This window comes from Sus scrofa, chromosome 14, assembly GCF_000003025.6.
Source record: "Sus scrofa isolate TJ Tabasco breed Duroc chromosome 14, Sscrofa11.1, whole genome shotgun sequence".
In the NCBI taxonomy this organism is placed as follows: Eukaryota; Metazoa; Chordata; class Mammalia; order Artiodactyla; family Suidae; genus Sus; species Sus scrofa.
Window position 1 is genome coordinate 38,793,128 of NC_010456.5, and position 27,875 is coordinate 38,821,002.

At 48.3% G+C, this 27,875-nt stretch overlaps 1 protein-coding gene across 4 annotated transcripts in view; it reads right to left on the minus strand.

Moving 5' to 3' along the window:
- SLC8B1 (solute carrier family 8 member B1) overlaps positions 1-15,134 on the minus strand; it is a 34,866-nt gene extending 19,732 nt beyond the window's left edge. The window contains exons 1-8 of one of the 4 annotated variants that reach the window (XM_021073269.1): positions 14,934-15,134; positions 14,394-14,547; positions 13,518-13,754; positions 1,537-1,689; positions 1,400-1,452; positions 1,194-1,251; positions 941-1,046; positions 680-847 (exon numbers count right to left, since the gene is read on the minus strand). In XM_021073269.1, the coding sequence (XP_020928928.1) occupies positions 680-847; positions 941-1,046; positions 1,194-1,251; positions 1,400-1,452; positions 1,537-1,689; positions 13,518-13,673 (694 nt within the window). In that variant the 5' untranslated portion in view covers positions 13,674-13,754; positions 14,394-14,547; positions 14,934-15,134. The other 3 variants (XM_021073271.1, XM_021073270.1, XM_021073273.1) reach the window with 3 other exon arrangements.

The following is a 27,875-nucleotide window of genomic DNA, read 5'->3' on the forward strand; positions in this document are numbered from 1 at the left end:
GCAGGGCCTGTGACCCTCCGTAACTCTTGCTCACATTGGGTGGCCCCGGATCTGGGCCTCCAGGCCTCCCCAGGCTCTAGTCACACCATCCTCTGCCTCTACAGGGGCCCCCACTGAAGCTGATCCCTGATGTCTCTGCATCTCAGCATCCTTTGTTGGTTTTCTTAACTCTCTGTAAATTGTCCCTCCATCCACGTCATTTGAACCATCTGCGTGGAACGGATATGCTGCCAGGACCCTGATGGTCAGTCAGCATCCTGGCTACACTGCTTGTTACCATTCAAAATTGTATCCTACTCTTCAGCACAGGGAATTATATCTAGTCTCTTGGGATAGAACATGATGGAAGATAGTATGAGAAAAAAGATGTATGTATACATATGTGCATATATAGATGCATGACTGGGTCACTTTGCTGTACAGCAGAAATTGGCATGACGTTGTAAATCAACTATACTTTAATGAAAAAATAAAATAAGATAAAATTGTAAAAATGTGGAACATCCCCCAACTCAGTCCTGTCCCCTTTAGTTATCTGAACGAGTCCCTATTTTGGCTCAAGCCTGCTTGAGTAGGATTTCCATCTCTTGGAACCAAAGGTGACCCTGAGCCCTGCTGACCACTCCCTCGTGTCCCCCTGTGCCTCCCCCGCATCAGCCCCCACCCTGTGGCTGCTCACCCAGGGCCCACGCCAGCGTGACCCTGCCGAGGTAGAGTGCGGTGAAGACCAGAAACACGGCCACCATGTAGAAAATGATGTCTCTGAGGAAGGGCCTAGAGGCCACCATGAAGGGGCGCAGGATGGCGATGCCACCTGCCACGACGGTGGTGACCAGCACGCCTGCGCCTGGAGGAGAGGACACCGAGCTTGGTCCACCCTGTGCCCCCTCCTGCCGCCCACACCCCCCACCCCCCCACCACGCAACGGGGTCGCTCATACCAAACAGTGCCCCCAAGGCCAGGCTGGCCGTGCGAGGATCTGAGAAGGCCACCAGGGCGCTGAAGATATCCGGGGCACCATTCCCAAATGCCAGGAAGGTGACACCATGGGGACAGTGAGTCAAGGGGCCTCAGTGCAGGGACCCTGCCCACCCAGGCCTCTCCTGGCCATGAGCTGCCACCCTGTCTCCCAGCCGCCTGCCCCAACTGCCGCCCTCCCTCCTTCCAAGGTGCATGACCTGACAAAAGGATACTGCCACATTGTGGGAAAGCTTGAGTGTGGTAGAAATGGCTGACAAGTTAGGGCAGAAACTACGGAGAAAAGGCCAACAGTGAATGTTTCCATAATGAGTGGCTCCTGCCCCCATCCCTCCCCCGAACCCAAGTCATGCCCACGTCAACCTCCGGGGGCTCCACGTTCCCATCTATAAGCTGGACGTGAGCCCTCGGCCAAACTCACAACTTCGCCGCGGTGACTCCCAGAATCAGAAACAGGTAGAGCAGCCAGAGAGCCTGGGTGGGGGGCCGAAGAGGGAAGAGTATTAAGCCCAGCCGGGGCCCCGGCCCCTCTCACCAGCTCCTAGGGTGGGGCCTCACGTAGAGGGTGATGGCCAGAGGGAGGAGGTTGGGTGGGAAGTGGCAGAAGATGCCTTCGAGGTAGTCCAGGTAGCCCCCGTCGCTGCGGCAGTCAGGGTTGGTCCGGACGAAGTCACAGCGGTCAGAGGCATTCAGGCCACACACTTCTCGACACTGTGGGAAAGGAAGGGGATATGAGGGGCCAACATGCTGTAGATGGCTGGACCAGCCCCATCTAAGCAGCTGGTGATAACCTCCTTGGCCTGGTCTCTGAGCCTCCCAGACGCGCCAGGTGCCAGCTGCACACTAATTTTTAAAAATAAGCTTGTGTTTGAGGCTCTCCCATAGTGGCTCAGTAGTCAATGAATCTGACTAGCATCCATGAGGACACAGGTTTGATTCCTGGCCTTGCTCAGTGGGTTAAGGATCTGGTGTTGCTGTGAGCTGTGGTATAGGTCACAGACTCGGCTCAGATCCTGCATCGCTGTGGCTGTGGTGTAGGCCAGCAGGTGTAGCTCCGATTAGACCCCTAGCCTGGAACCTCCATATGCCGCGGGTACGACCCTAAAAAGACAAAAAACAAACAAACAAAAAACACCTTGTGTTTGAAATTAACACAAGTAATTCATGAATACATACATTTAAAACAAAACCAAAAGATAGAGTTCCCTGGTGACTCAGTGGGTAAAGGATCTGGTGTTTTTACTGCTGTGGCATGGATATGATCCCGGCCCAGGAACTTCTGCATGTTATGGATGTGGCCCCAAAATAAAAAAAACCTCAACAAAACAAAACAAAAACAAACAATATAGGCATTCCCACTGTGGCACTATGGGTTAAGAACCTGACTGCAGTAGCTTAGATCACTGCAGAAGTGAGGGTTCGATCCCACCTCAGCACAGTAGGTTAACGATCCAGCACTGCCACAGTGGCAGCTCGGATTCAATTCCTGGCCATTAAAAAAAAGAAAAAAAAAAAATATAAAGATCTGGAAATTCCCTCTTCTCATCCCTGCCCTCCATAATCTCACCTCTCTCCAGAGGTGCTACCATGCATGATCAGTTTGAAGCAGACCTTACAGGCATTTCTCAGCTTAATGACATTTATATATACATCCTATTAGTTTGTTTTATTTTATAGAAATGGGTCTGTCCCAAAGCTCTTGTTTCTGCAACTTAACTTGTACCACTTTACATGGGAGCCATATGTTAATATACTGACACATATAATAATGAAGAGGATGATATAGGCAAAACATTCTGAGTGATTTCTGTATGTCAGGTACAGTGCTAAGAGCTTAAAATGTATCTCAATCTGCACAATGATCTTACAAGGAAGGTACTATTATCATGCTTATTATAGAGATAAGGAGACTCAGGCAATATCTGAGTCCACTGGTGGTAGAGACAGGACTGGAACTCAGGCAGTTTGAGGCTCTGGAACCCCTTCCTTAACCATCACCACCACCCGCCCCCCACCTCCTGCCTCACTGTAAAGTCTTAGAATTTCATACCATGGATGATACAGACTAGAGGTAACATTTCCTCACTGACGGGCAGTCGGGTGTGTCTACTTTTTCAATATTGCTGATCATCACTTCCTTGCACGTGACTGAGTACATGTGAGAATATTTGGTCGGCGAGAATTCTAGAAGCGAAAGTGCCGAGTCAGAGTATCCCAGTCTGAGCTCCTCCAGCAGCGACCCAGGGTCAAGGCTTTCTAAGTCAGCAGCATACTGGGAAGGAGTGTGGGACACAAGTTCTAAGAGGGTGAAGTGGGACAGGGATGGGAAAGCCACCTGCAAAGGCTGGTTTGAGACAGTTCCCACCCTCGGCTGGTAATCCCAGGGCAAGGGAGCTGGGGTATGGATACACCCACCTCCTAACAGTCATCAAGTGAGCACTGCCAGGTACTTCTGGTCTACCATGCTAATGGGAGGTTTTTGGGGGGGGGGAGAGACACTGGCAACTGCAAGTCAACAGAAGCCCACCAAAATGGTAGGGTCCAAAGGATATAAGCAGGGTCCTGCTAGTGTCTGCTGCAGAGGGAGAATAACTTGAACATTTGATGGATTTTGCCAAAATACCCACCCCAAAGCTCTCCCTATGCACACACCCCCCCCCAGCAACTGCAAAGAGCAAGCTTTCACCTGTGCCCCCACTGGCTGCGGTAAGTCTGGTTCTAACCAACATGGTGGGAATCTCCCCTGCTGTTAAAATTCCAGGTACCGGGAGTTCCCGTCGTGGCTGAGTGGGTTAAGAACCCGACACAGTGTCTGTGAGGAGGCGGGTTCAATCCCTGGCCTCACTCAGTGGGTTAAGGAGCTGGTGTTGCCACAAGCTGCAGCTTAGGTTGCAGATGCGGCTCGGATCTGGCGTGGCTGTGGCTGTGGTGTAGGCCGGCAGCTGCAGGTACGATTGGACCCCTAGCCTGGGAACTTCCATATGCCATGGGTGCAGCCCTAAAAGGAAAAAATAATAATAAATAAATAAATAAATAAATAAATAAATAAAAGCAAGTTCCAGGGGACATGTAAAGTACCCTTTTTCATGTATTCGTGGCCATTTTTTATTCCTTCTTTAAACTGCCAGTTCTTTCAGTTAGAATGTTTGCTTCTACACAGGCTGCTACATTTAGAACAGATCGGGGATGGGACCCTGCTGCACAGCACAGGGAACTGTATCCAGTCTCTTGGGTGAAAACCTGATGGAAATGGAAGAAAAAAAAAAAAGGTGGGGTGTGTGTATGAGTGACTGGGTCACTTTACTATAAAGCAAGTTGATTATAAATCAATTATACTTTAATAATAACCAAAAAAAAAGAATGTTTGCTTCTTCTCATTGACTTACAGAAGCTCTTTATATAATGGATAGTAGTTCTTTGCCAGGCTATGCATTTGTTTAGGTGAAGCCTCGACGTTCCCTTCTCAAACTTTTTTTTTTTTTGTCTTTTTGCCATTTCTTGGCCGCTCCCACGGCATATGGCGGTTCCCAGGCTAGGGGTCTAATCAGAGCTGTAGCCGCCAGTCTACGCCAGGGCCACAGCAACGCGGGATCTGAGCCACGTCTGCAACCTACACCACAGCTCATGGCAATGCCGGATCCTTAACCCACTGAGCAAGGGCAGGGATCGAACCCACAACCTCATGGTTCCTAGTCAGATTCGTTAACCACTATGCCAGGACAGGAACTCCTCAAACTTTTTGATCAAAAGCTTGTCTGCAGCATCTCACACTCATTAGGACGGCCACTACAGAAACCAAACAAACCAGACCAGAAAATAACAAGTGTTATCAAGGATGGGGAGAAACTGGATCCCTTGTGCAACTGTTGGGAATTAAAAATGGGGCAGCTGCTGTGGAAAACAGCAGGGCAGTTCCCCCCCTAGAATTAAAAATGCAATAACCCAGGGCAGGGGCTGTAATTTTAAGGTCATGACTCTAGTTAACACTGTTAGATGAGAGTTGTTCTGAGAGTAAATCCTAAGAGCTCTCATCATAAGGAAAAACCCTTTTTTTCTTTTGTATCTATATAAAACAGATTTGTTTGTTTTGTTTTTACTGCCACACCCTTGGCATACGGAAGTTCTCAGGCTAAGCGATGAATCAGAGCTGCAGCTGCTGGCCAACACCATAGCCACGGAAATGCCAGATCTGGAGTTCCCGTCGTGGCGCAGTGGTTAATGAATCCGACTAGGAACCATGAGGTTGAGGGTTCGGTCCCTGCCCTTGCTCAATGGGTTAACGATCTGGCGTTGCCGTGATCTGTGGTGTGGGTCACAGACATGGCTCAGATCCCGTGTTGCTGTGGCTCTGGCGTAGGCCGGTGACTACAGCTCCGATTCGACCCCTAGCTTGGGAACCTCCATACGCCGCGGGCACGGCCCAAGAAATAGCAAAAAAAGACAAAAAAATAAAATAAAAAGAAATGCCAGATCTGAGCCAGTCTGCAACCTAAGCTGCAGCTGTGGCAACACTAGGTCCTTACCCCACCGAGCAAGGCTAGGGATCCAACCCACGTCCTCACAGACACTGTGTCCGCTGAGCCATGATGGGAACTCCTGGAACCTGCAATTTAACAACAGGGGAGATTTCCCACCACTTTGGTTGGAACCAGACTTAATCCACTGAGCCACAACAGGAAATCCAAGATGATGGAAATTAACTAAATTTATCATCATCATTTCATAATATATGTAAGTCAAATCATTACAATGTGTATGTTAAACTTTTACAATGCTGTAGGTCAATTGTATCTCAGTAAAACCGGGGGGAGGAGTTGCCATTGTGGCACAGTAGAAACGAACCCGTCTATTAACCTTGAGATTGTGGGTTTGGTCCCTGGCCTGTCTCAGTGGGTTAAGGATCCAGCGTTCCCGTGAGCTGTGGTGTAGGTTGCAGACTCGGCTTGATGCCCGAGTTGCTGTGGCTGTGGCATAGGCCATCAGCTGTAGCTCCAATTTGACCCCTAGCCTGGGAACCTCCATATGCTGCACATACAGCCCTAAAAAAAAAAAAAAAAAAAAAAAAAAAAAACTGGGGGGAAAAAACCACAATTATCATAAAATCTGCTTCTGGCTATATGTCAAAAAGAACTGAGGGAGTTCCTGCTGTGGCTCAGCAGATTTAGAATCTGACTAGTATCCATGAGGATGCAGGTTCGGTCCCTGGCCTTGCTTAGCAAGTTTTGGATCCAGCATTGCCGTGAGCTGTGGTGCAGGTCACAGAGGCAGCTTGGATCCCACATTGCTGTGGCTGTGGCGTAGGCCAGCAGCTGAAACCCTGATTCAATCCCTAGCCTGGGAACTTCCATATGCCAAGGGTTCGGCCCTGAAAAGCAAAAAACAAACCAAAACAAAACTGAAAGTTAGGTCTCAAAAGAGATATTTGCAAACCCATGTTCATAGCGCTATTCGCAAGAGCCAAAAGGTTTAGAAGCAACGCAAGTATCCATCAATGGATAAACAAAATGCAACATATTCAGATAATGGAATACTATGCAGCCTTAAAAGGGCAGAAAATTCTGACATTTGCTCCCACATAGAAGCAAATAGAACCTTGAGAACATACCTCAGTGAAATAAGCCAGTCACAAAAAGACAAATTGTGCATAATTCTACTGAGATGAGGTGCCTGGAAGAGTCAAGCTCAGAGAGACAGAAATCAGAATGGTGGGTGCCAGGGGCTGGGGGGAGGGGAAATGGGGGGCTGTTGTTTAGCAGATGTGGAGTTTCAGCTTTGGAAGATGAGAAAATTCTGGAGGGGGATGGTGATGATGGTTGCACAGTGTGAATATACTTAATGCCACCAAACTGTAGACTTAAAAATGATTAAGATGGTGAATCTTAGGTTACATATATTTTACTATAATTGAAAAAAAAAAAAAAAAGCTTTGTCAAATCATAGTTGAACCCCCTCCATGAACTCACTTTGAACTTCCACCAACGCCAAACTGGAGGTGAGATTTCTGGCTCCTGATGAGTCCCCAGGCCATCCCCCAATCCCTTGCTTGCTGGGTCTCTATAGACACACACTGAATCCACCGTATCTATTCCAAGCTGTTCCTTTGGCCTGGTACACCTCAGCAAAACACCACTCATTCATCCACCAATTCTTAGACACTTCTTCCAGGAAGCCTTCCCTGACCACTCCTAGCTTAGGGCAGATTTCCCAGTTATAAACTCTCCTCACCCCAGGTTTTCTTATTCAAAGTACTTCTCATGTTTTGAAATTCCCAGTTATTTGTGGGATCACAGACTTGTTTAATGTCTGCCTCTCCCACCAACATATTGCACACAATAGGGCCTCATAATTGTTTTGCCCCACACTGTGCTAGACCCCAGCTCACTCAGTCTTCATAATAGACCAGGAAGTTGGTACAACTGTCTCCACTTCAGATGAGAAAACTGAGGCATAGAGAAGCAAGGTGACTTGTCCCAAGGCACACAGCCCAGCACCACAAGTTGGTTCCAAACTCATCTCTGCCTGAAAGTTACCAGCTGAAGCTCCTGGGGAAACAGCCCAAATGGGCAGGGGCAGCCTCCTCCTCCTGCCTTCTTCCCCACCTCCTGCCCCCACACCCCAAGCTGGCCATGCCCTCCCTCGAGGCCCATCGGGACATGAACCAGCTCTGCCCAGGGCTGGGAGAGTTAAAGCCGCATTGCTCTGAGTCGGGGGTGGGTGAGTTCTCAGCCTCGTCTCACTCCCTTCTCATCCTCTTCCCTGAGTCCCTAAGGATACCCCAGAAACCCAGAGAGGGCCAAATATCTTCCCCTTTGGGGGCAAGTTTCAAGGATCAGGCTAGAGAGGAAAGGGTTGCAAACTCAAAGCCTTGGGAGCAGGCAGATGATATAAATGTTGGGAATGGTGATGTGCTGGAGGGTACATGCCCCGCTGAAAGGCCTCCAAGTTGTAACGCGAAAGACAACCCCTCTCCTGACCGGACCGAAAAAAAAAAAAGAAACCAAAACCAAAACCATAGCAGCTAGACAGGCCCAGGGGCTGTCAGTTTTCAGTCCTGTACCGGTGAGACTGATGTGGAAGATGGGGGCAGTGGAAAAGCAAGCCTGGGTCTGAGACCCAGGGTGACCTTGGTAAAGCCGCTCAAGGTGTCTGGGCCTTGCTTTCCTCACCCGCAGAACAGTCTTCATCAAACCCACTCTGGTCACTGGCATCTTGGTGCCACATGTGGTTTGTTAAAGTGCTTCTCCGCCTCCCCTTTATTACTGAATATCTGAATGCACAGTGAACCTATGCACAAAACAGAAACAGACACACAGACATAGAGAACAGACTTGGGGTTGCCAAGGGGGAGGAGGGAAAGAGTGGGATGGACTGGGAGTTTGGGGTTAGTAGATGCAAACTATTCCATTTAAAATGGATAAGCAATGAGATCCTGCTGTACAGCACAGGGAACTCTATCCAGTCTCCTGGGATGGACCATGATGGAAGATAATATGAGAAAAAGATATGTGTGTGTGTGTGACTGGGTCATGCTGCTGTACAGCAGAAATTGGCACAACACTGTAAATCAATTTAAAAAATGCAGACAATCAAAATCCATGCTGGCTCCATTAAGAAGGCAAAAAATTAAACAACTACCATATCGAGGCAAGAATTTTAAATCGTGTCTGTTTTGCTATTTGGAGCCCATCAAGAAAGGCTCGGGTTTTTATTACCTAGCCACCCTCTCCAAATGTTGTCACTTGTAGCCAAAAGCACCTCTTGCACAGGTGCACAGGCAGGACCCGGGGGTTGAGGGGATGGGAGGGAACGTGTGAGGTCACAAGTTTCTGGTTCATCCTCCCTGCTGAATAATGGTCCTAAAGAAGTCCAGGTCCTAATCCCCAGAGCCTGTGACGATGTGACCTTATGTGGCAAAAGGGACTTTGCAGACGAGATTAAATGGAGGATCTTGAGATGGGAGGTGATTTGTCCTGAATTTTCTGGAAGAGGGTTTTCAATGTCATCACAAGGGTTTTCCTTTCTTTCTTTTTTTTCTTTTTTAGGGCTGCACCCGTGGCATATGGAGGTTCCCAGGCTAGGGGTCATATCGCAACTACAGCTGCCGGCTTATACCACAGCCACAGCAATGCCAGATCCTCAACCCACTGAGTGAGGACAAGGATCGAACCCGAAACCTCACAGCTCCCAGTCAGACTCATTTCTGCTGCGCCATGACAGGAACCCCCATCACAAGGGTTTTCCTAAGAGGGAGGCGGGAGAGTCAGAGTCACAGACATGTGATGGAAGCAGAGGTCAGAGAGAAAGAGAGAGAGAGATGCTAGGTGGTGGCCTCAAAGATGGAAGAAGGGGCCACAAGCCCAGGAAGGAAAGCAGGAAGCTTCAAGAAGCTATAAAAGGCAAAGGAATGGATCCTGCCATGGAACCTCCAGAAGAACAGTCTTGCCAACACCTTGCTTTTAGTCCAGTGAATCCCATTTTCAGCTTTTGAACTCCAGAACTTTAAAATAACAAATGTGGAGTTCCTATCCTGGCTCAGTGGTTAACGAATCCACCTAGGAACCATGCATGAGGTTGCAGGTTCGATCCCTGGCCCCACTCAGCGGGTTAAGGATTCGGTGTTGCCGTGAGCTGCGGTGTAGGTTGCAGACGCAGCTCGGATCCCACGTTGCTGTGGCTGTGGCATAGGCCGGTGGCTACAACTCCAATTCGACCCCAAGCCTGGGGACCTCCATATGCCGTGGGAGTGGCTAAAGAAAAAGCAAAAAGACAAAAAAATAAAATAAAATAATATAATAAAATAACAAATGTGCACTTGTTTGTAGTCATTTGTTACAACGGCCATAGGAAATAAATATATTCTTCTTGAGTCAGTTGACTGGAGACATTATAACACTTTCAAAGATTTCTCTCATATTCTTAACCTTGTTCAATCAGTGCCCTAACGAGACCAGGGGCCATGACCCGTCTCTCCTACTTACTGCAGCCACACCTCCTCCTGTTCTCCCAGTCCTGCAGCTGGAGCCCAGCAGGGCAAGCTGTCAAAGGAATGGAAAGTCACAGGTCTCCCACCAGGACACCAACCCAGGAGCAGAAAATGAACCCAGGCATTTCCCAAAGGCCCCTCGGCCTTGTGACAACAGCTCAGCAAGGCTGGGTGGCGCAGTGCTTATGCGGACAGAGCTCTGGAACCATGCAGCCTAGGTTCAATTCCTGCTCCCCCACTCATAGCTGTGTGACTCTGCACAACTCACTTAACTTCTCTGTGTGCCAGTTCCCTCCTTTATAAAATGAGGTAGGAATCAGCAACCTTTCTGTAAAGGGCTAAATATTTTCCCCTCTGGGGCCAGAGGGTCTCTACTGAAAACATCCAACTCCACTTTGTCATGTGGAAAGCATCACCCATAATAATAAATAAACAGTCATGACATTTCAATAAAACTGGACTCATGGATACGAAAGCTTAAACTTCACACAGTTTTCATGTGTCATGAAACAGCATTCTTTCAAGAAATTTTTTCAACCATTTGCGAGTATAAAAACCATTCTCAGCTCCTAGGCTGTACAAAACGCAGCAATGGACCTGGTTTGATCTGCATGCTGAAGTTTGCCAGGTCCTGAAATGAAGGATGAAATGCACATCTGTGTGCGTAGAACTGTGCCTGGTACATAGTTAGCACTCAGTACAATGAGCTTTGATCATTCATTTTTCCAGAGGAGAGAACTGAACCTAAAGATAAAGGGCGCCCTGCACCTGTTAACTTGGCTCCATCAGGTCCTCAAGAGTCAGGCCTAAATGTTCAGCCTGTCAGATCTAAATGGATGTTTTTTCCCAGACCCTTCTCTTGTCCAAAAGGAGTGTCCTAGAACCACTGGGCCCTGGTGGTCTGAAGCCAAACCTGTCCCTGGGCCCTATGAGGCCACACGTGGGCTAGCCTGGGCTAAGGGCATGGGGCACTGGGTAGCCCGGCAGAACCCTGTCTTAAGACTTCCTCCCCATATCTTATTTTGGACCCTGTCCCAAAGCTGCTACCACCGTCTCACTTGGACGGTTTTGCCAGCCTGCTCCCTACCTCTGCCCCTAAAGTTGATGCTCCCATACACAGTCAGGGGGACCCTTGTGAAAACCGAATCACATCATGTCCCTCCTGCTTCTAAATCCTACCCTAGTTCCCATCTTCCCTCTAGGGACAGGCCAACTTTGCACAGTGGCTCCCCAGCCCCAGGCAATCTGGCCCCCATCACCTCTCCTGTCTCCTCTCTCATCCCTCATCCCCTAGCTCGTTGTTCCTGCCACTCTGGCCTCCAGAAGTGTGTGACATGCTCTTGCCTCAGGGCCTTTGCACCTGCAGTTCCCCCAGATCTTTGCAAAACTTCAGGCCTCTGTCCTTGGAGGAAAGGCGGCTGCCCTCCCCCTCCCCCATATCCCTATCCTGCTTTGCTTTCTTCATCACCGAGTGAAATTCTGTGGATTCACCCGCTGACTTGTTTCTCATCTGTGTCCCCCACTAGAATGCAGGAACCGAGTTCATATGTTCCCTGAGTTCCCCCTCACATGTGGCACAGTTCTTGGCACCTAACAGGTACTCAGTAAATATGCAGAGACGCAGTGACTACTCAAAAGGACCTAGGTGAAGATTGGCCTTTCTCAATCGGCAGGCTCCCCAGACAGTGAGCGGCCAGAGGCTGGCGGGACTTCCCAGAAGGGCAGCCGCATGTGTCAGTCCTGGGCTGCAGTGAACTAGTGCGGAAGGGTCTGGATTTCGCATGAGGCAGCCATGAGTCCACATACGCTGGCTCTGCTGCTTCCCTCATGGCCAACTTCCCCTCCCAGGCCTCCGGTTCCTCATCTATAGCACAGAGACCATCGTACTCATCTCGGCAGCTGGGGGGCAGGATTTGATGAGCTAGGCATAGTGCCGGCCTGCGTGCTCAGCAGCTCAGAGGATATCTGACACAAGTCACAGATAAGCCCTGTTTTCTGGCCCCCAAGAGGCAGCAGTCAATTTTATAACCACAGTAACCACAAATCACTTTCCCATCTGTAAAATGGGCATAATTACCTGTTTGCCTGCCTCCAACTATAGACACAAAAGTACTTTGCAACCCCATAAAGTTGGTGTGGGGACTAAACATTCTTAGCTGTCAGTTTAAGGTGGGAAAGGGGGGCAGCTGGAGTTTGTTGCTTGTTTGTTCTCCCACCAAAGAAAACATAAGGCAAGAACTCCAGCCCCCAGCCCCCAACAGGGGGTCATCTCGAGCAGTCTCCTGCCTTCAGTTTTTCACTCCGGATCTACTGTGACCACTCTTCCCCTTACAGACAACAGAACTGAATGATGCAAGTTCCCTGCAGCCTATCTCAATGGCCAATACCCTCCCTGTCTGGGGAGGAAGCCTTCTTGCTCTCACCAAGCATCCTTCTTGCTTCTCCCTCTGGGCACTACCATCCCCGCCTCCCCCACCCCTGAGGCTAAGGCCAGAAATCAAGAGTCTCTTTCTTCTACCACCATGCCCCTCCATCTAACCTGTCAGTATATGTTGCTCCAAATCCCACAACTTCTTTCCTCTCCTACAACCATCACTGACCCAGTAGTTTTAGGAGCCTTCTGCTGGCTTCCCTGCTGCCCTCAACCCTCTCAATCCATTCTCCCCAGAGATGCCAGAGACATCCCTTGAAGAAATAAATCAGATTTTGACAACACTCTGCTTAAAACCTTCCATTGGCTCCCTCATGTCATAAAACAGATCCCACCTCCTAGCCTCAGCCTGTAAGATCTTTTGTAATCTGACCTCCACTATAGCTCCATCCTCATTTTCTTTTTTTAAATGGCCACACCTGTAGCATATGAGAGTTTCCAGACCAGGGACTGAATCTGAGCTGTAGCTGTGACCCATGCCACAGCTGTGGCCACTTGAGATCCATTAATCCACTGCACCTGGCTGGGGATCAAACCCACACCTCCACAGTGACCCAAGCCTCTGCTGTCGGATTCTTAACCCACTTCACCAGAGCAGGAACACCTCCATCCTCACTCTGAACACTCTCCGGCTCACTCACCCAGTTCCAGCCATTCTGGCTTCCTCCCTGCTTCAGAAACCCACTAAGCTTATTCCTGCCTCAGGGACTTTGCATGGGCTATATTCTGTCTGCCTGGAATGTTCTTCCCCCTGATGTCTATCTAAGTGGCTTCCTTTCTCCATTCAGGGCTTGGCTCAAGGTCACTTCCTCACAGAAGCCATCTGGGATCATCCAATCTGAAATAGCTGGAAACAATCCCTCTCTCTCATGGCTCCCACTCCCCAGTGTCACGTTATTCTATTATTTGCAGAGTGCTTAGCAACTTACCAACTGAAATTTATATGTTTACTTCTTTATCCATCCTCCCAGGAGACTTCACTCCATGAGGACAGGGACTTTTGTCTGCAGTATATATTCCCTGGCATATCTCAGGGTTCAGCTCAGTGCCTGGTACATAGTAAATGCTCAATAAATACTTGAATATACCCCCCACCTGATGCCACTGTCTTGCCTGGATACTTACATCTACCAGGAGGGTCTGGTTCACACCTGAGGCTGGAAACTGGGAGCTACCGCGGGGCCCTGTAGATGGGCCCCTGGCTCCAGACACTGTCTGCACCATCAGCAGCACCTGGAGCACACTCAGCACCCAGCACAGATTCAGCAGTCCTCCAGCCATCAGCCCCAAGGGGCCTGGCCCTCACCCTCTTCTTCCCTTTCTATGGCGTTTTCGTTTCAAACAGCTGGCACCTCCAATGGCCTATAAGGTAGAAGAGAGAGAGAGAGAGAAATGGTGTCAACCCATGACTGCAGGACCCAACAGGAAGGCCCTGAAAACTTTTTCAGTTGAAAAACTGTCCTTTCTCCTCCCCTCACCAAAGGAGAGCCAGTGTAGAAACCCATATTCTGGATGGGCCTGACTCAATCAGCATGCAGATTGGCTAGCCCTTCTTCCTGAGCCCCTGGTAGTGTTTCCAAGGAAACCTAGGCCAATAACTCCTCTAATGGGGAAATCAGGTCCTGGGGGAAGTGAATTGCTCAAAGTCACCCAGCGGGTTAGCAGCAGAGTGGGGCTGAACTTTAGCTCTGTCTTTTCCCTCAGCACCAGGGAAAAACCAGCTTTGCTTTTCTTCCAAAGAAATTAAACAGGAAAGAAAAAAAGAGTCCTTGGCACACTAATTTCCTCCTTTTGGCTCTTCCACATGTTGTAGATGAGCATGTTTTGTTTTGGCTTCAAGGAAAACAAAGCCCAGAAAACATTTTGCTTTGGGTTTTTTGTTTGTTTAATTCTTTGCTCACCTGGCAGGGGCAGAAGAGGGGAGGAAGAGGTTGGCGGCGGGGGTGCGGTGGGGATGGAAAAAAGGGGGCGGAAGGACCAGCCCCAGCACTCTCAACTCACCTTTGATAGCCTCCTCCCTCCTGTTGTTCTCCGTAACTGCACCTGGCAGAGACTTGGGGCGAGATACTCCAGCTCCGCAATTCAGTCTCAGCCACTTAAGAGCTGTGCGGCCTTGGAGAGGTCACTTCATTTCTCTGAACCTCTGATTCCTCATCTGTAAAACGAAGACAAATGGTGGCGCGTCGGAGCAAACGCTAAGGGCTCGCGCCTCAGATGTACCCCAACTTGAGGATCAGCACGTGTCTCCTCTCTACCGGCCGGCCGATTTCTTATACTCATTCATGAGGAAGCATTTATGGAGCGCCGCCTGTGCGCCTGTCCGAGGCCAGGTGCTCAGAGGCTCAGAAGATATGCAGACCTGGTAGGAAGAGGCAGAGGTCAGGAAACTCGGGCTTCAATCACTTTTGCCGCTGCACTTTCTAGGTACGAGACCCCGGGAAGGTCAATGTACTCCGTTTCCCAATCTGCGCGGACGTTGAGTTCAACTTCGGGTGCCTGGTCTTCCTGCTGCGCCCAGCTGGGCGGGGAAGCTCCGCTTACCTCGGGCTGGGCCTCGAACCCGCAAACTCCGCACCTCGACCCCGCCGGGCTTCGAGGCCTTTCCAGTCCCAGCGCGCTGGCAGGCGCCGCCCGACCTTCCGCCCTCGACGCGGCAGCAGACCAGAGCTCCCAGCCCGCTGCAGCGTCTGAGTTTGGTTCCGAGGCTCGGCCCTGATTTGGCCCCGGCGAGCCCCGCGCCGGCCACGCCCCTTAACAACCCCGCCCAGACACCACGCCCCCAAGGGCTCGTCCCGCCCCTTCCCTTAAAGGCACAGGCCCCCTGGGAGGTCCTGCGGGTCTTCCCCACTCTCCTCCTCTCAGTGCCCCTTGCCTGTCGGTTCTGCTTTCGCCTCTAAAGCAGACGCTGAGATGAAACCTAATGGTTATAAACGGTAGGAGATCGGAGAGGCTCATTATAAGGTGAAACTAAAGGGCTCTATTCCCAAGGGAGGTGTGGGCACGCTGATGTCAAAATACTTCTGGTGGGAGTTCCCGTCGTGGCGCAGTGGTTAACGAATCCGACTAGGAACCATGAGGTTGAGGGTTCGATCCCTGCCCTTGCTCAGTGGGTTAACGATCCGGCGTTGCCGTGAGCTGTGGTGTAGACCGCAGGCACGGCTCGGATCCCGCAGGCACGGCTCGGATCCCGCATTGTTGTGGCTCTGGCGTAGGCTGACAGCTACAGCTCCGATTCGACCCCTAGCCTGGGAACCTCCATATGCCGTGGGAGTGGCCCAAGAAATGGCAAAAAGACAAAAATAAAATAAAATAAAATAAAATTGACTTTTTTTTTTTTTTTTTTTGCTATTTCTTTGGGCCGTTCCAGCGGCACATGGAGATTCCCAGGCTAGGGGTTGAATCGGAGCTGTAGCCCCTGGCCTACACTAGAGCCACAGCAACGCGGGATCCGAGCCGAGTCTGCAACCTACACCACAGCTCACGGCAACGCCGGATCATTAACCCACTGAGCAAGGGCAGGGACCGAACCCGCAACCTCATGGTTCCTAGTCGGATTCGTTAACCACTGCGCCACGACAGGAACTCCAATGAAATAAAATTGAAAAAAAAATACTTCTGGTAATCAGTGCTAAGAAGTATTTGAGAAGATCCCAGGCAGGGAACGCTCCGTTTTACACACCAATATTTCGGCTGTCCTGCCTGAAATGCCTGTTTGGGAGATCTCCTAATTGGGTTCATTTCCCTCTATTAGGGTGGCTTTTTTTTTTTTTTTTTTCTCTTTTTCCTTTTTTTTCTTTTTCTTTCTATGGCTGTATCCGAGGCATATGGAAGTTCCCAGGTTAGGGGTCCAATCAGAGTGGCAGCTGCCAGCCTACACCACAGCCACAGCCAGGCCAGATTCCAGCTGGGTCTACTTACACTACAACCCACAGCAACGCTGGATCCTTAATCCACTGAGTGCGGCCAGGGATTGAACCTGTGTCCTCAAGGATACCAGTCGGTTTTGTTAATGGCTAGCCACAATGGGAACTCCCTAGTAGTGTGGCTTTTGAAAGAAGAATATGGCAAATAGGTCAAAACAGGGGCATTAGTGATCTACTCGCCCTGATAGATGTAGTCCCCCCTCTCCAGTTTCCCAGCCTCCTGGGCAAGTTCTGATCCTCTCTGTCTTTCCTTCCATTGGGGTGGGGTGTGGCAGGGCACCAAGGCTGGAACTGGGGATGCTGAAACTGAGGGCGGCTCAGCCCTCCCAAGCCGCTCCAACAGCCTTGCTTCCACTTCCACACTTTGCACACATCTAGTCCCGCCGCTTCCCTCTCTCAAAGTGTGTCATCACCTTCAGGACTGAGGTCTAACTGAGCCCAGAGATGGAGGCCCTTCATGTCCAGCCCGAGCCCACTTTTCTGACTTCATCTTTTATCCCCACCTCCACCCTCTCCCACTCTGACCGCAGAAGTGGAGAGGTTACCCCCAGCCACACCTCTCTCCCTCTGAGCCCCCCGCCCCGGATGCCAGCCTTTCCCTTTTCTACCTGACCACCTCCAACTCCTGTGCCAGGCCCACTGCTCATGTGCCAACTCCTCTGGGTGATCTTCCATTGTCCTTGCTGCCCGCCCTCCCTCACCCCCCCACCCCAGTCCCCACATTCCTTACTTCCAGAGCACTGAGCACTCTAGTTCCCCACCCTAAGGAGGATGACACTGTGGTCTCAAGTGTGACATCTTTGGAATCTCAGCGTGTAGATTATAATGATCACTACAGAGTATAGTAGCGTAGATTCCAGTGAGTGTTCACCTGCTTGTCCCATTTAACAGCCCTTTAGGGTGAGGGCTACCAAGATCCCCGTTTCACCAAGGAGGGAAATCAGAGGTTCAAGGAGATGATGCAACCTGTCCCCGAGGCACCCACCAGGAGGTGGCAAAGATCTGCACCTAGGTCTCTGTGACCCCAAGTGGGTCTCCCTTCATCGCCATGGACTGAGCATCCCTCATCAAGCAAAGGTAAGGCCAGATCCGCCTGCTACTCAACACCCCTATTCAGAAGGCCCAGGGCCTGGGTGGTGTCAACTGAAAAAAATTCACAACCGTTGGGTCCGGGTTTTATTGGGACCTTACTGAGAACTATAGCCAGAGAGACAGCCTCTCAGATAGCTCTAAGGAACGGCTCCAAAAAGGCAGGAGAAAAGCCAGAATATATATAATTTTTTTGGCTGGGAAATACACGTAGTCAATCATACATCTTAGTGAAGATTATCACTAATCTTAGTAAAAGATTATTGCTAATCATAAAAAAAAACAGACATCTCAAGGTAATGATTTCAGTGCTTTTCTAGGCATGGGAAGATGCAAGAATCTGGGGCCACTGAAATCCTTCCTTCGATATACAACCTAACTATCAAGGGGCCACAGATCTGGAACACAGAAAGCGTCCTCCCATTTTTCTCCATCCTGAATCCTCCGTAGGGAGCGCTGCCAGTGGGCAACTGCAGTGGGTTGTGACCTAACCCTTAGCATAACTGGGAGATGATTGTCTACAGTGACAGCTTCAGGGACACGGCAAGTGCCTGGGGAAAGCATGAGCAGAAGTAATAGGCTTGAAGGGGAACTTAAAAGAGGAAAGACATGGAAAATTTGAACTTTCGGTTTTAGCCAAAGAGGCCCAGAGACTTGGAAGCTTCCTCAAGGGGATGTACCTTGAGTTTCATCTGCAACCAACATAGGTTTCCCTCTTGATCCTAGCAGCACTGGGCAAATAGTCACGCTGCATCCATTTAACCACCACCCCCCAACCGCCGCCCCAGCGACGGGGTGCTCATTACCTCCCACAGCAGCCCAATTAGCAGCAGACAGTACCAACTGCACAACTGCATGCGAGGAAGTATTTTCATTGCCATTGCCAGAAGTCTGCATGGGAATGATCCTTCTAGAAGGTGACTTGGCAATTGTAAATGTCAGTCTTTTTTTTTTTTTTTTTAAGGGCCAAAGGTGTAACATATGGAAGTTCTCAGGCTAGGGGTCAAATTGGAGCTACAGCTGGTGGCCTACACCACAGCCACAGCAACACCTGATCCAAGCTGTGTCTGTGACCTACACCACAGCTCACGGCAATGCCGGATCCTTAACCCACTGAGCAAGGCCAGGGATCAAACCTGCAATCCTCATGGACACTGGTTGGGTTCATTACTGCTGAGCACAGGTTTTCAAGGCTCGTAGGACTGACATTTGGAGTTCCCGCTGTGGCACAGTGGGTTAAGTAGGGATCTGGCATTGTCATTGTAGCAGCTTGGATCGATGCTGTGGTGCAGGTTCTATCCCTGGTCCAGGAACTTCCATGTGCCGTCGGTGCAAAAAAAAAGTTTTATCAGGACGATATGATATTTGCAAAATGGGGCAAAAGTTGCTTACAGTTTGTTGACTGAAATCAAAAACTCACAACATATGGAGTTCCACTTGTGGCGAAGTGGAAACGAATCCAACTAGGAACCATAAGGTTGAGGGTTTGATCCCTGGCCTCGCTCAGTAGGTTAAGGATCTGGCATTGCTGTGAGCTGTGGTGCAGGTCACAGACACGGCTCAGATCCTGAGTTGCTGTGGCTGTGGTGTAGGCTGGCAGCTGTAGCTCCAATTCGACCCCTAGCCTGGGAACCTCCATATGCCGAGATGTGGCCCTAAGGAAAAATAAAAGCAAAAAAAAACCTCACAGCATAAAAGTTGCAAGGTAAGTTTTATTAAGCCAATTTCTCCTGAGGACCATAGCCAGAGAGACAGCTCTTGGATAGTTCCGCAGAACTGTTCCAAAGAGGTAGGCGAGGGAATTCAAATATGGATTTTTTTTTTTTTTTTTTTGCTGGGAAATACGTGTAGTCTCGCATACGTTATGGTAAAAGATGATTGCTAATCATAAACAACAGATATCTCAAGTTAATGATTTTAGTGCCTTTCTATGTATGGGAAGATGCAAGAATCTGGAGTCATTAAAATGTTTCCCCTAGATATACATCTTGACTATCTAGGGCCATGGATCCAAAGCACAGAACACTTCTTCCTGTTTCTCTGCATCCTGAATTCCCCTCAGGGTGCACTGGAGGTGGGTGACAATGTTAGCTGATGACTTGATCCTTGTAGAACTTGAATGGCAGGCAACATTTTTTCTTTACAAGTAAAAAAGTAAAATAAAATGAACAACACTCTCCATTTAGATTAAAAAACAGAACATCAGTACCTTAGAAGTCCCTGAAATCACCATGTACCTGCTGATGCTGTAAATCCCTCTCACTACGTCTAAAACTTCCATTTGTTGTATAGGTATCCTCTATAATATAGCATTTATATATAATACACATAAAAAATACATCATAATGTGTAATATTTAAGATATATTATCAAGTATGAAATACATATAATTATATATGCTATAATTATGTAGATTTTGTCTGCTTCTATACTTTACCACTATATAAATATTCCTAAGTAATGACTTGTTTTGCCTGTCTTTGTATAAATCAAGCAGTATTTTATATATTCTTTTTTTTTTCTTTTAGGGCGCACGGTGGCATATGGAGGTTCCCAGACTAGGGCATGAATCAGACCTGTAGCTGCCAGCCTACACCACAGCCACAGCAACGCCAGATCCAAGCCGCATCTGCAACCTACACCACAGCTCATGGAAATGCCAGATCCTTAACCCACTGAGGGGGGCCAGGGAATCCAACCTGCATCCTCATGGATACTAGTTAGATTCATTTATGCTGAGCCATGATGAGAACTCCTATATATTCTTTTTATTTTATTATTATTATCATTATTTGCTTTTTAGGGCCACACCCACGGCACATGGAAGTTCTCAGGCTAGGGGTTGAATTGCAGCTACAGCTGCTGCCCTACACCACAGCCACAGCCACACCTGATCCCTGACCCACTGAGTTAGGCCAGGGATCGAACCCACATCCTCATGGATACAAGTTGGATTCATTTCCACTGTGCCACAAGGGGAACATCCAGTATTTTATATATTCTTATGTGACTTGCCTCTTTCTTTCATCATCCAGTTCATGAGCTTCTCCTTGTCATCGCTACAGCTGCAGTTTGTGCATTTTCCATGCTCTGTAATAAAGAGTTTATGGCATGACTTCTCTGAGGTTCATTTATCCATTTTTCTGTGGATGGATATATATGTGTAGTTACCAAATTTTTGCTACTGATGGCATTTTTTACATGTCTCCTTGTACATTTGTAAAAACATTTTTTAGGGTATTGTGTCAGTCAGGGTTCAACCAGAGAAACAACCAGTAGGAGATGCACGTTAAGGGATTTATGGCAAGGAAGGAATTGCCATGACTGGGCGGGGGGTGGCTAGGCGAGTCTGCAAGAGGGTGGGCTGGCTGGAAACTCTGGGGCACCAGCCACCCACAGGTGGAATCGCTTCTTTTGGAAGCCTCAGCTCTGCATTTAAGGCCTTTCAACCAATTGGATCAGGCTCACCCAGATGATCTAGAACAGCCTCCCTTATATAATCAATCAACTGATGATGGACTTTAATCACATCTACAAAATCCCAAGTTAACACGTAACAATGACCCCTTCACGGTTATAAACCCCAGAGTGGGGTCAGAGGGAAAGGAGTTGCAAGTGTGCAATTTTATCCATAGTATCATTTCATTTTATCACAAGGATGGCTTTCCTTGGTTATTGGAAGGACAGAAAGAAAGTCGTTAGAGTCTGAAAATCAATAAATAATGAAATTAATTCTGCCCTCTATCCCCTTCCAAGGGCCCAGCACACACTTACTCTGCTCCTGCCCCGACTCAGATAACCAAAGTTAAGAGCAGGTGTGGGCAAGTACACGCATGTAGGGATTCCAACTTGAATTTCATTTCGCTTTTGTAGAAAGTGGGTTCACATTATTGAAGTTGTTCTGTAACTGGCATTTTTAAAAAGTAAGACTGCTTCATGGGAGCCCCTCATGCTGGTACATTTAAGTATAAAACCATTCATTTTATCTTTTGTCTTTTTAGGGCCTCTCCTTCAGTATATGGAGGTTCCCAGGCTAGGGGTCTAACCAGAGCTGTAGTTGCCAGCCTATACCACAGCCACAGCAATGCCAGATCCGAGCCACATCTGCGACCCACACCATAGGTCATGATAATGCCGGATCCTTAATCTGCTAAGGGAGGCCAGGGATTGAACCCACAACCTCATGTTTCCTAGTTGGATACGTTTCTACTGCACCACAATGGGAACTTCTAAAACCATTCATTTTAGCATATGTGCTGCCTAAGCAAGCACAAAACTATTTATTTTACTAGTCGCTTGATATTCGGGTGGTTGAGGGAAGGCGCCATAACTGAGCAAACACTCCCACATTGGTGGATATGCTTCAGGGTTTTGCCCCTTGCAGACAATGCTCTTTATACAATCTTTGAGGACATTTCCTTTGGTGCAGGTGCTTTTATTTCTGTAGGACAGAATCCTGAAGATGGCAGAGCAACAGGCATGCATTTTTTTTCAGGCATGCGTATTTTAAATGTCAACAGCTGTAGCAGACCACTTCCTTTAAAAAGCAACGGGAGTTCCTGTCGTGGTGCGGTGGTTAACGAATTCGACTAGGAACCATGAGGTTGAGGGTTCGATCCCTGGCCTTGCTCAGTGGGTTAACGATCCGGCGTTGCCGTGAGCTGTGGTGTAGGTCGCAGACGTGGCTTGGATCCTGCATTGCTGTGGCTGTGCCGTAGGCCAGCGGCTACAGCTCCGATTGGACCCCCAGCCTGGGAACCTCCATATGCCGTGGGAAGCAGCCCTAGAAAAGGCAAAAAGACAAAATAAATAAATAAATTATTAAAAATTAAAAAAAAAAAAAAGCAAGCCAGGCATTCCAATTGTAGCTTAGCAGAAATGAATCTGACCAGCATCCATGAGGACACAGGTTCGATCCCTGGACTTGCTCAGAGGGTTGAGAATCCTGCGGCGCCGTGAACCGCAGACAAGGCTTAGATCTGGCGTTGCTGTGGCTGTGATATAGGCCGGCAGCTACAGCTCCGATTAGACCCCTAGTCGGGGATCTCCATATGTCCTGGGTGACGCCCTAAAAAAAAAAAAAAAAAAAGGCACACTTCCACCTGCAATGTCTCCCTGCTTTCTCACTAGCATCAATTTCTAACAATTGGGTTCTAACTGTTGCCAACTTGATGGTTAAAAAAAATACTTTCTCATCATTGCTTTAATTTTCATTTTTCCCTGTTGACAAAGCTGACAAGTTTTCATCAACTTAGTAACCACTTGCATTTTCTTCTCCGTGAACTGTCTGCTCACACTGAGTATTTTTCTTTTTCTTCCTTTGGCTGTTCCTGGTGCATGCAGAAGTTCCCAGGTCAGCAATCAAACCAGAGTCACAGCTGTGACAATGCCAGATCCTTAACCTGCTGAGCCACCAGGAAACTCCTCTTTGAATATTTTTCTTTGGGGCCGTTGCCATTGTGCCATCAACAAAATTATGAAATCAGTTTCGGTAGAACTCTGATCATGAAACACTTCCCATTTAGGGGCCCCCATATGCAGTAGATAAGAATTGGGTCTTTGGGGAGTTCCCGTTATGGTTCAGTGACTAGTATCCATGAGGATGCAGGTTTGATCCCTGGCCTTTCTTAGTGGGTTAAGGATCCGGCATTGCCATGAGCTGTGGTGTAGGTTGCAGATGCGGTTCAGATCTGGCATTGCTGTGGCTGTGGTGGAGGCCGGCAGCTGTAGTTCCAATTTGACCCCTAGTCTGGAAACCTCCATATGCCGCAGGAGTGGCCCTAAAAAGGAAAAAAAAAAAAAAAGAATTAGGTCTTTGGGAGTTCCCCATGTGGTCCAAAGGGACCAACAGTGTCTCTGCAGTGCCAGGATGCAGGTTTGATCCCTGGGCCAGCCCAGTGGGTTAAGGATCTTGTGTGTTGCAGTGTACTTCACAATTGCAGCTTGGATCTGATTCCTGGCCCGGGAACTCCACATGCTGTGGGTGGCCAAAAAAGAAAAAAAAAAAAAATGAGGTCTTTGAATCAGCAAGATGTGTCTCCCCTGCTCACTTGCATTTGTTCTGTCTGTTCTCGGACTCCAGTTTCCTGTCTTTAAAATGAGGTTGAGGCTCTCCTGGATCTCTTAGGGTTGTTGTGAAGATTTAAGGAGGAAACACATGTCATGTGCTCAGCGAGTGGATGTCAGATGTGGTTCAGGAGTCAAGTCTACAGGAACATGGAATTGCCCGGTGGTCACGCAGCACACCTGGGTGCTTGGTCAGCAATGGCCACAGGGAGTCATATGACCCATAGGGAGGGTCAAAGGCCCTGGGCAATGCTGTCACAGCAGAGGGACCTTCTTCATGCTGACTGGGCCATTCCTGGGCCTAGGGGCTCTCTGCCCACAAGCCCCATCCTCTTGAATGACAGGGACCTCAAAAACTAGCTGGAACAGGGTAGCCTTGAGATAGGGGCCATAGTGGGGTGGAGCGAAGGGAGGGGACGGACAGATCAGGATTCTGAGATGTGAGGTGTGCCACTTTGCTTGGGGCCCCAAGTAAGCTGAGGAGCCCTAGGTGGCATCAGAGGGCAGGATGGGAGAGGCTCCTATTTCTTCTAGCTTCTGTAGTACCTGGCACTACACACAATCTTCCCAAGAAGCCCATATGGTGCAACAGATTATTCCATTTTTACTGGGGCTCAGAGAGGTGAGGTTACTTCCCCAAGACCACACAGCAAATGATGGAAGTGGGATTTGAACCCGAGTCTGTCTGAATCCCAACTCCATGGTCCTAACCATTACCCCTCGCTGTCTGGCTAATGAGAAAGCTTTGCTTCCGGCAGATCAGCCAACAGTGAGCACATGAACCAAATGAAGTGGGAGGTATCACCCAGAATTCTCCTGGAGCGGCTTTAGACAAGTTCAATATGCTTAGAAGGCATGAACGCTGATAAGGGACATTTACCGAGTGCCACCAAGTTTCAGGTGCTGTGCAAGGGTCTTATTTAATCTCCTGGCAGCCCTATGATGTAGGTAGGCCCTGTTTTGGGCCACTTTATAGAGATGAATAAAACGAGGCACAGAATTGCACATTTCTTTGACCAAGGACCCGCAGGAGATGAGGCTTGGAGTGGGGACACAGGCCCCAGTGTGTCACTGCACCACCTTTCTGAGGGAGGAATGAAAGGATATTGATTGGGAAAGTAGTTGGGACTTGGTGGACTGCGCCCCCTGGTGGTGGCCACTGCACACAACGCCCACCGTGTTAGATTTGCTAGCTGTGTGACCTGGGCAAGTCACTTCACCTGCTTGAGCCTCAATTTCCCCATCTGTAAAATAGGAGTAGTAACAGTAAGGACTTTTGGGGTAGTTGTGAGTATTATGTAATAGAAAGTGTTCACAGGTTATGATTGACAAAAGGTAGCAATGATGGTTATTAATGCCCAGGAATGGGAAGAGGACCTGTAGACTTGACTCAGAGCTCCGGTGCAGTTCACCAAAGGCGTGGGGAGTGGTGGAAGTTCCCCTCAAAGCTTTAGAAAGTTATTTGGGAGTTCCCATTGTGGTGCAGCAGAAATGAATCCGATTGGGAACCATGAGGTTGAGGGTTTGATCCCTGGCCTCGCAAGTGGGTTCAGGATCTGGTGTTGCCATGAGCTGTGGTGTAGGTCGTGGACGCAGCTTGGATCCGATGCTGCTGTGGCTGTGGCATAGGCTGGCAACTACAGCTCTGGTTAGACCCCTAGCCTGGGAACTTCCATATGCCATGGGTGCAGCCGTAAAAAGACAAAGGACAAAAGACAAAAAAAAAAAAAAAGTGACTTTAGGGCACATTAATGACCATCTCGGTATCTCAAGCCACCCTCTCTGCTCCTTCACAGGCCTCCTTCCTGTTCTTCCAAAATCACAACCACCGGGACTCATCAGAGCAGTCCAGTCTGCCTCCCCCGTCAAGACTGTGACCAAGTACTTAGCTTGCCTTTCTCATGTCCTTCACTGCCCAGCTCAGAAAACCATCCGTGGCTCCCAAAGTTCATGGCCCACCATCTACCTTCAACCTCCCCTTCTGAACTCTACCTCCCACTTTGCCCTCCACTTGCAGCAAGTCCACACTGCAAGTGCCAAGCTCTGAGCCAGGCTTTGGGCAGGCAGGAAACTAAAGATGGGGGCTCATCATTGCCTCCAGCCAAGCCAGTTTTCTCCCTGCCCCAGATTCCGCCGTGTACAGGCTCTACCCCCTGCCCGGGATGCCCTCCCCTCACTTTCATTCTAACCCTGCCTAATTCTATCCGAAGTTAGAAACGGCAGAAACCAGCTGCAGGAAACCAGGGTGGGATCGATCTAAACTACCATCGCTTAAAGATGTGGACATATGGATAGACATGGGGCCATAGACAGACATATAGAGAAAAACATTGATAGACAAATGGAGATACTTATAGACATATAAATAGCAGTACACCTATTAAGATCCCACCAGCAATGTATAAGAGTTTCATTTCTCCCATCCTCTTCAACAACTGTTATTTTTCTTTTTTTCTCTCATATAGAAATAAGTGTGTGTGTGTGTGTGTGTGTGTGTGTGTGTGTGTATTGGCCACAACTCTGGCAGGTGGAAGTTCCTGGGCCAGGGATCAAACCCACACCACAGCAGTAACCAGAGCCACAGCAGTGACAACGCTAGATTCCTAACCTGCTGAGCTACCATAAACATCTGTTTAAGCCCTTTACTCACCTTTCAGTTGGGTTTTTGTATTGTTGTGGCTGAGTTGTGGGAGTTCTTTATATATTCTGGATTTGCAAATATTATTTGCAAATATTTTCTCCCACTGTGTGTGGGTAGTCCTTTCATTCCCTTGATAGTGTCCTCTGAGGCATGAAATTTTTTTTTTTTTTTTGCCATTTCTTGGGCCACTCCCACGGCATATGGAGGTTCCCAGGCTAGGGGTCCAATCGGAGCTGTAGCTGCCGGCCTTCGCCAGAGCCATAGCAACGCAGGATCCGAGCCGCGTCTGCGACCTGCACCTGCACCACAGCTCACGGCAACGCCAGATCGTTAACCCACTGAGCAAGGGCAGGGATCGAACCTGCAACCTCATGGTTCCTAGTCAGATTCGTTAACCACTGCGCCACGATGGGAACTCCGAAATTTTTAATATTAGGTCCAATTTATCCTTTTCCTTTGTTTCTTATGCTTTTGGTGTCGTATTTAGGAAACCATTACCAAATCCAAGGTCATGCTGATTTTCCTCTATGTTTTCTTCTACAAGTTGTATAGTTTTAGCTCTTAAAATTTAGGTTCTTTGATCCACTTTGAGTTAATTTTTATATGTAGTATAAGGAAGGGCATTGATTCTTTCGTGTGGATATCTAGCTTTCTCAGCACTATTTGTTGAAGAGAACATTTTTTTTTTTTATCTGCATTGAATGATCTTGGCACCCTGTTGAAAATCAGTTTACCGTAGGGTTTATTTCTGGGCTCTTGATTCTATTCTATTAGTCTTTATGTCTATTCTTATGCAAATACCACTCTGTTTTGATTACTGTCCTTGTACCAAGTTTTGAAATCTGGGTCCCTTGAAACCTCATATGAATTTTGAGTTTTTCCATTTCTGTAAAAAAAAAAAAATACCATTAGGGTTTTGTTGGGAATTTCATTGTATCTGCATATCCCTTTGGGTAATATTGTCATTTAATAATATTAAGTCTCCCAATTTGGGAACACGACTCTATTTTTTTAGGATCTCCTGATTAACATCTGATTTTTTTATTTTTTATTCTCAGCTCCGTATTTTTTCATTTTTAAAGTTTTTTGTTGTTGTTGTTTGTTTGTTTTTGGTCTTTTTCCCTTTTCTAGGGCTGCACCTGAGGCATATGGAGGTTCCCAGGCTAGGGGTCAAATCAGAGCTGTAGCTGCTGGCCTACACCACAGCAACACCAGATCCCAGCTGCTTCTGTGACCTACACCACAGCTCATGGCAACACCGGATCCTTAACCCCCTGAGCGAGGCCAGGGATTGAACCCACATCCTCAAGGATACTATTTGGATTTGTTACCACTGAGCCACAACGGGAAATCCATATCTTTTCATTTTGTTGATGGTTTCCTTCACTGTGAGAAAACTCCTGTTTAATTAGGTTCCATTTCTTTATTTTTGTTTTTATTTTCTTTACTCTAGGAGGTAGATCCAAAAAGATACTGCTGCAGTTTATGTCAGAGAGGGTTCTGCTTCTGTTTTCCTGAAGAGTTGTATAGGATCCATCCCTGATTAACATTTTAATAGGGGATTCTTAAAAGTGGGAATGCCTACGGAACTCAAAGGCTTGAATCCCTAAGGTCAAATTTGAGGTCAAGGGGAAAGACTCTAATATACATGGTGTAGAATGATTTCAGAAATACCACAGATTAATTCAGTAGAATCTATCCAATGTCCCTAGGCTTGTGAAAAAAACAAAGAAAAAAGTTGTTTCAGAGCCTTTGGTCCACTTT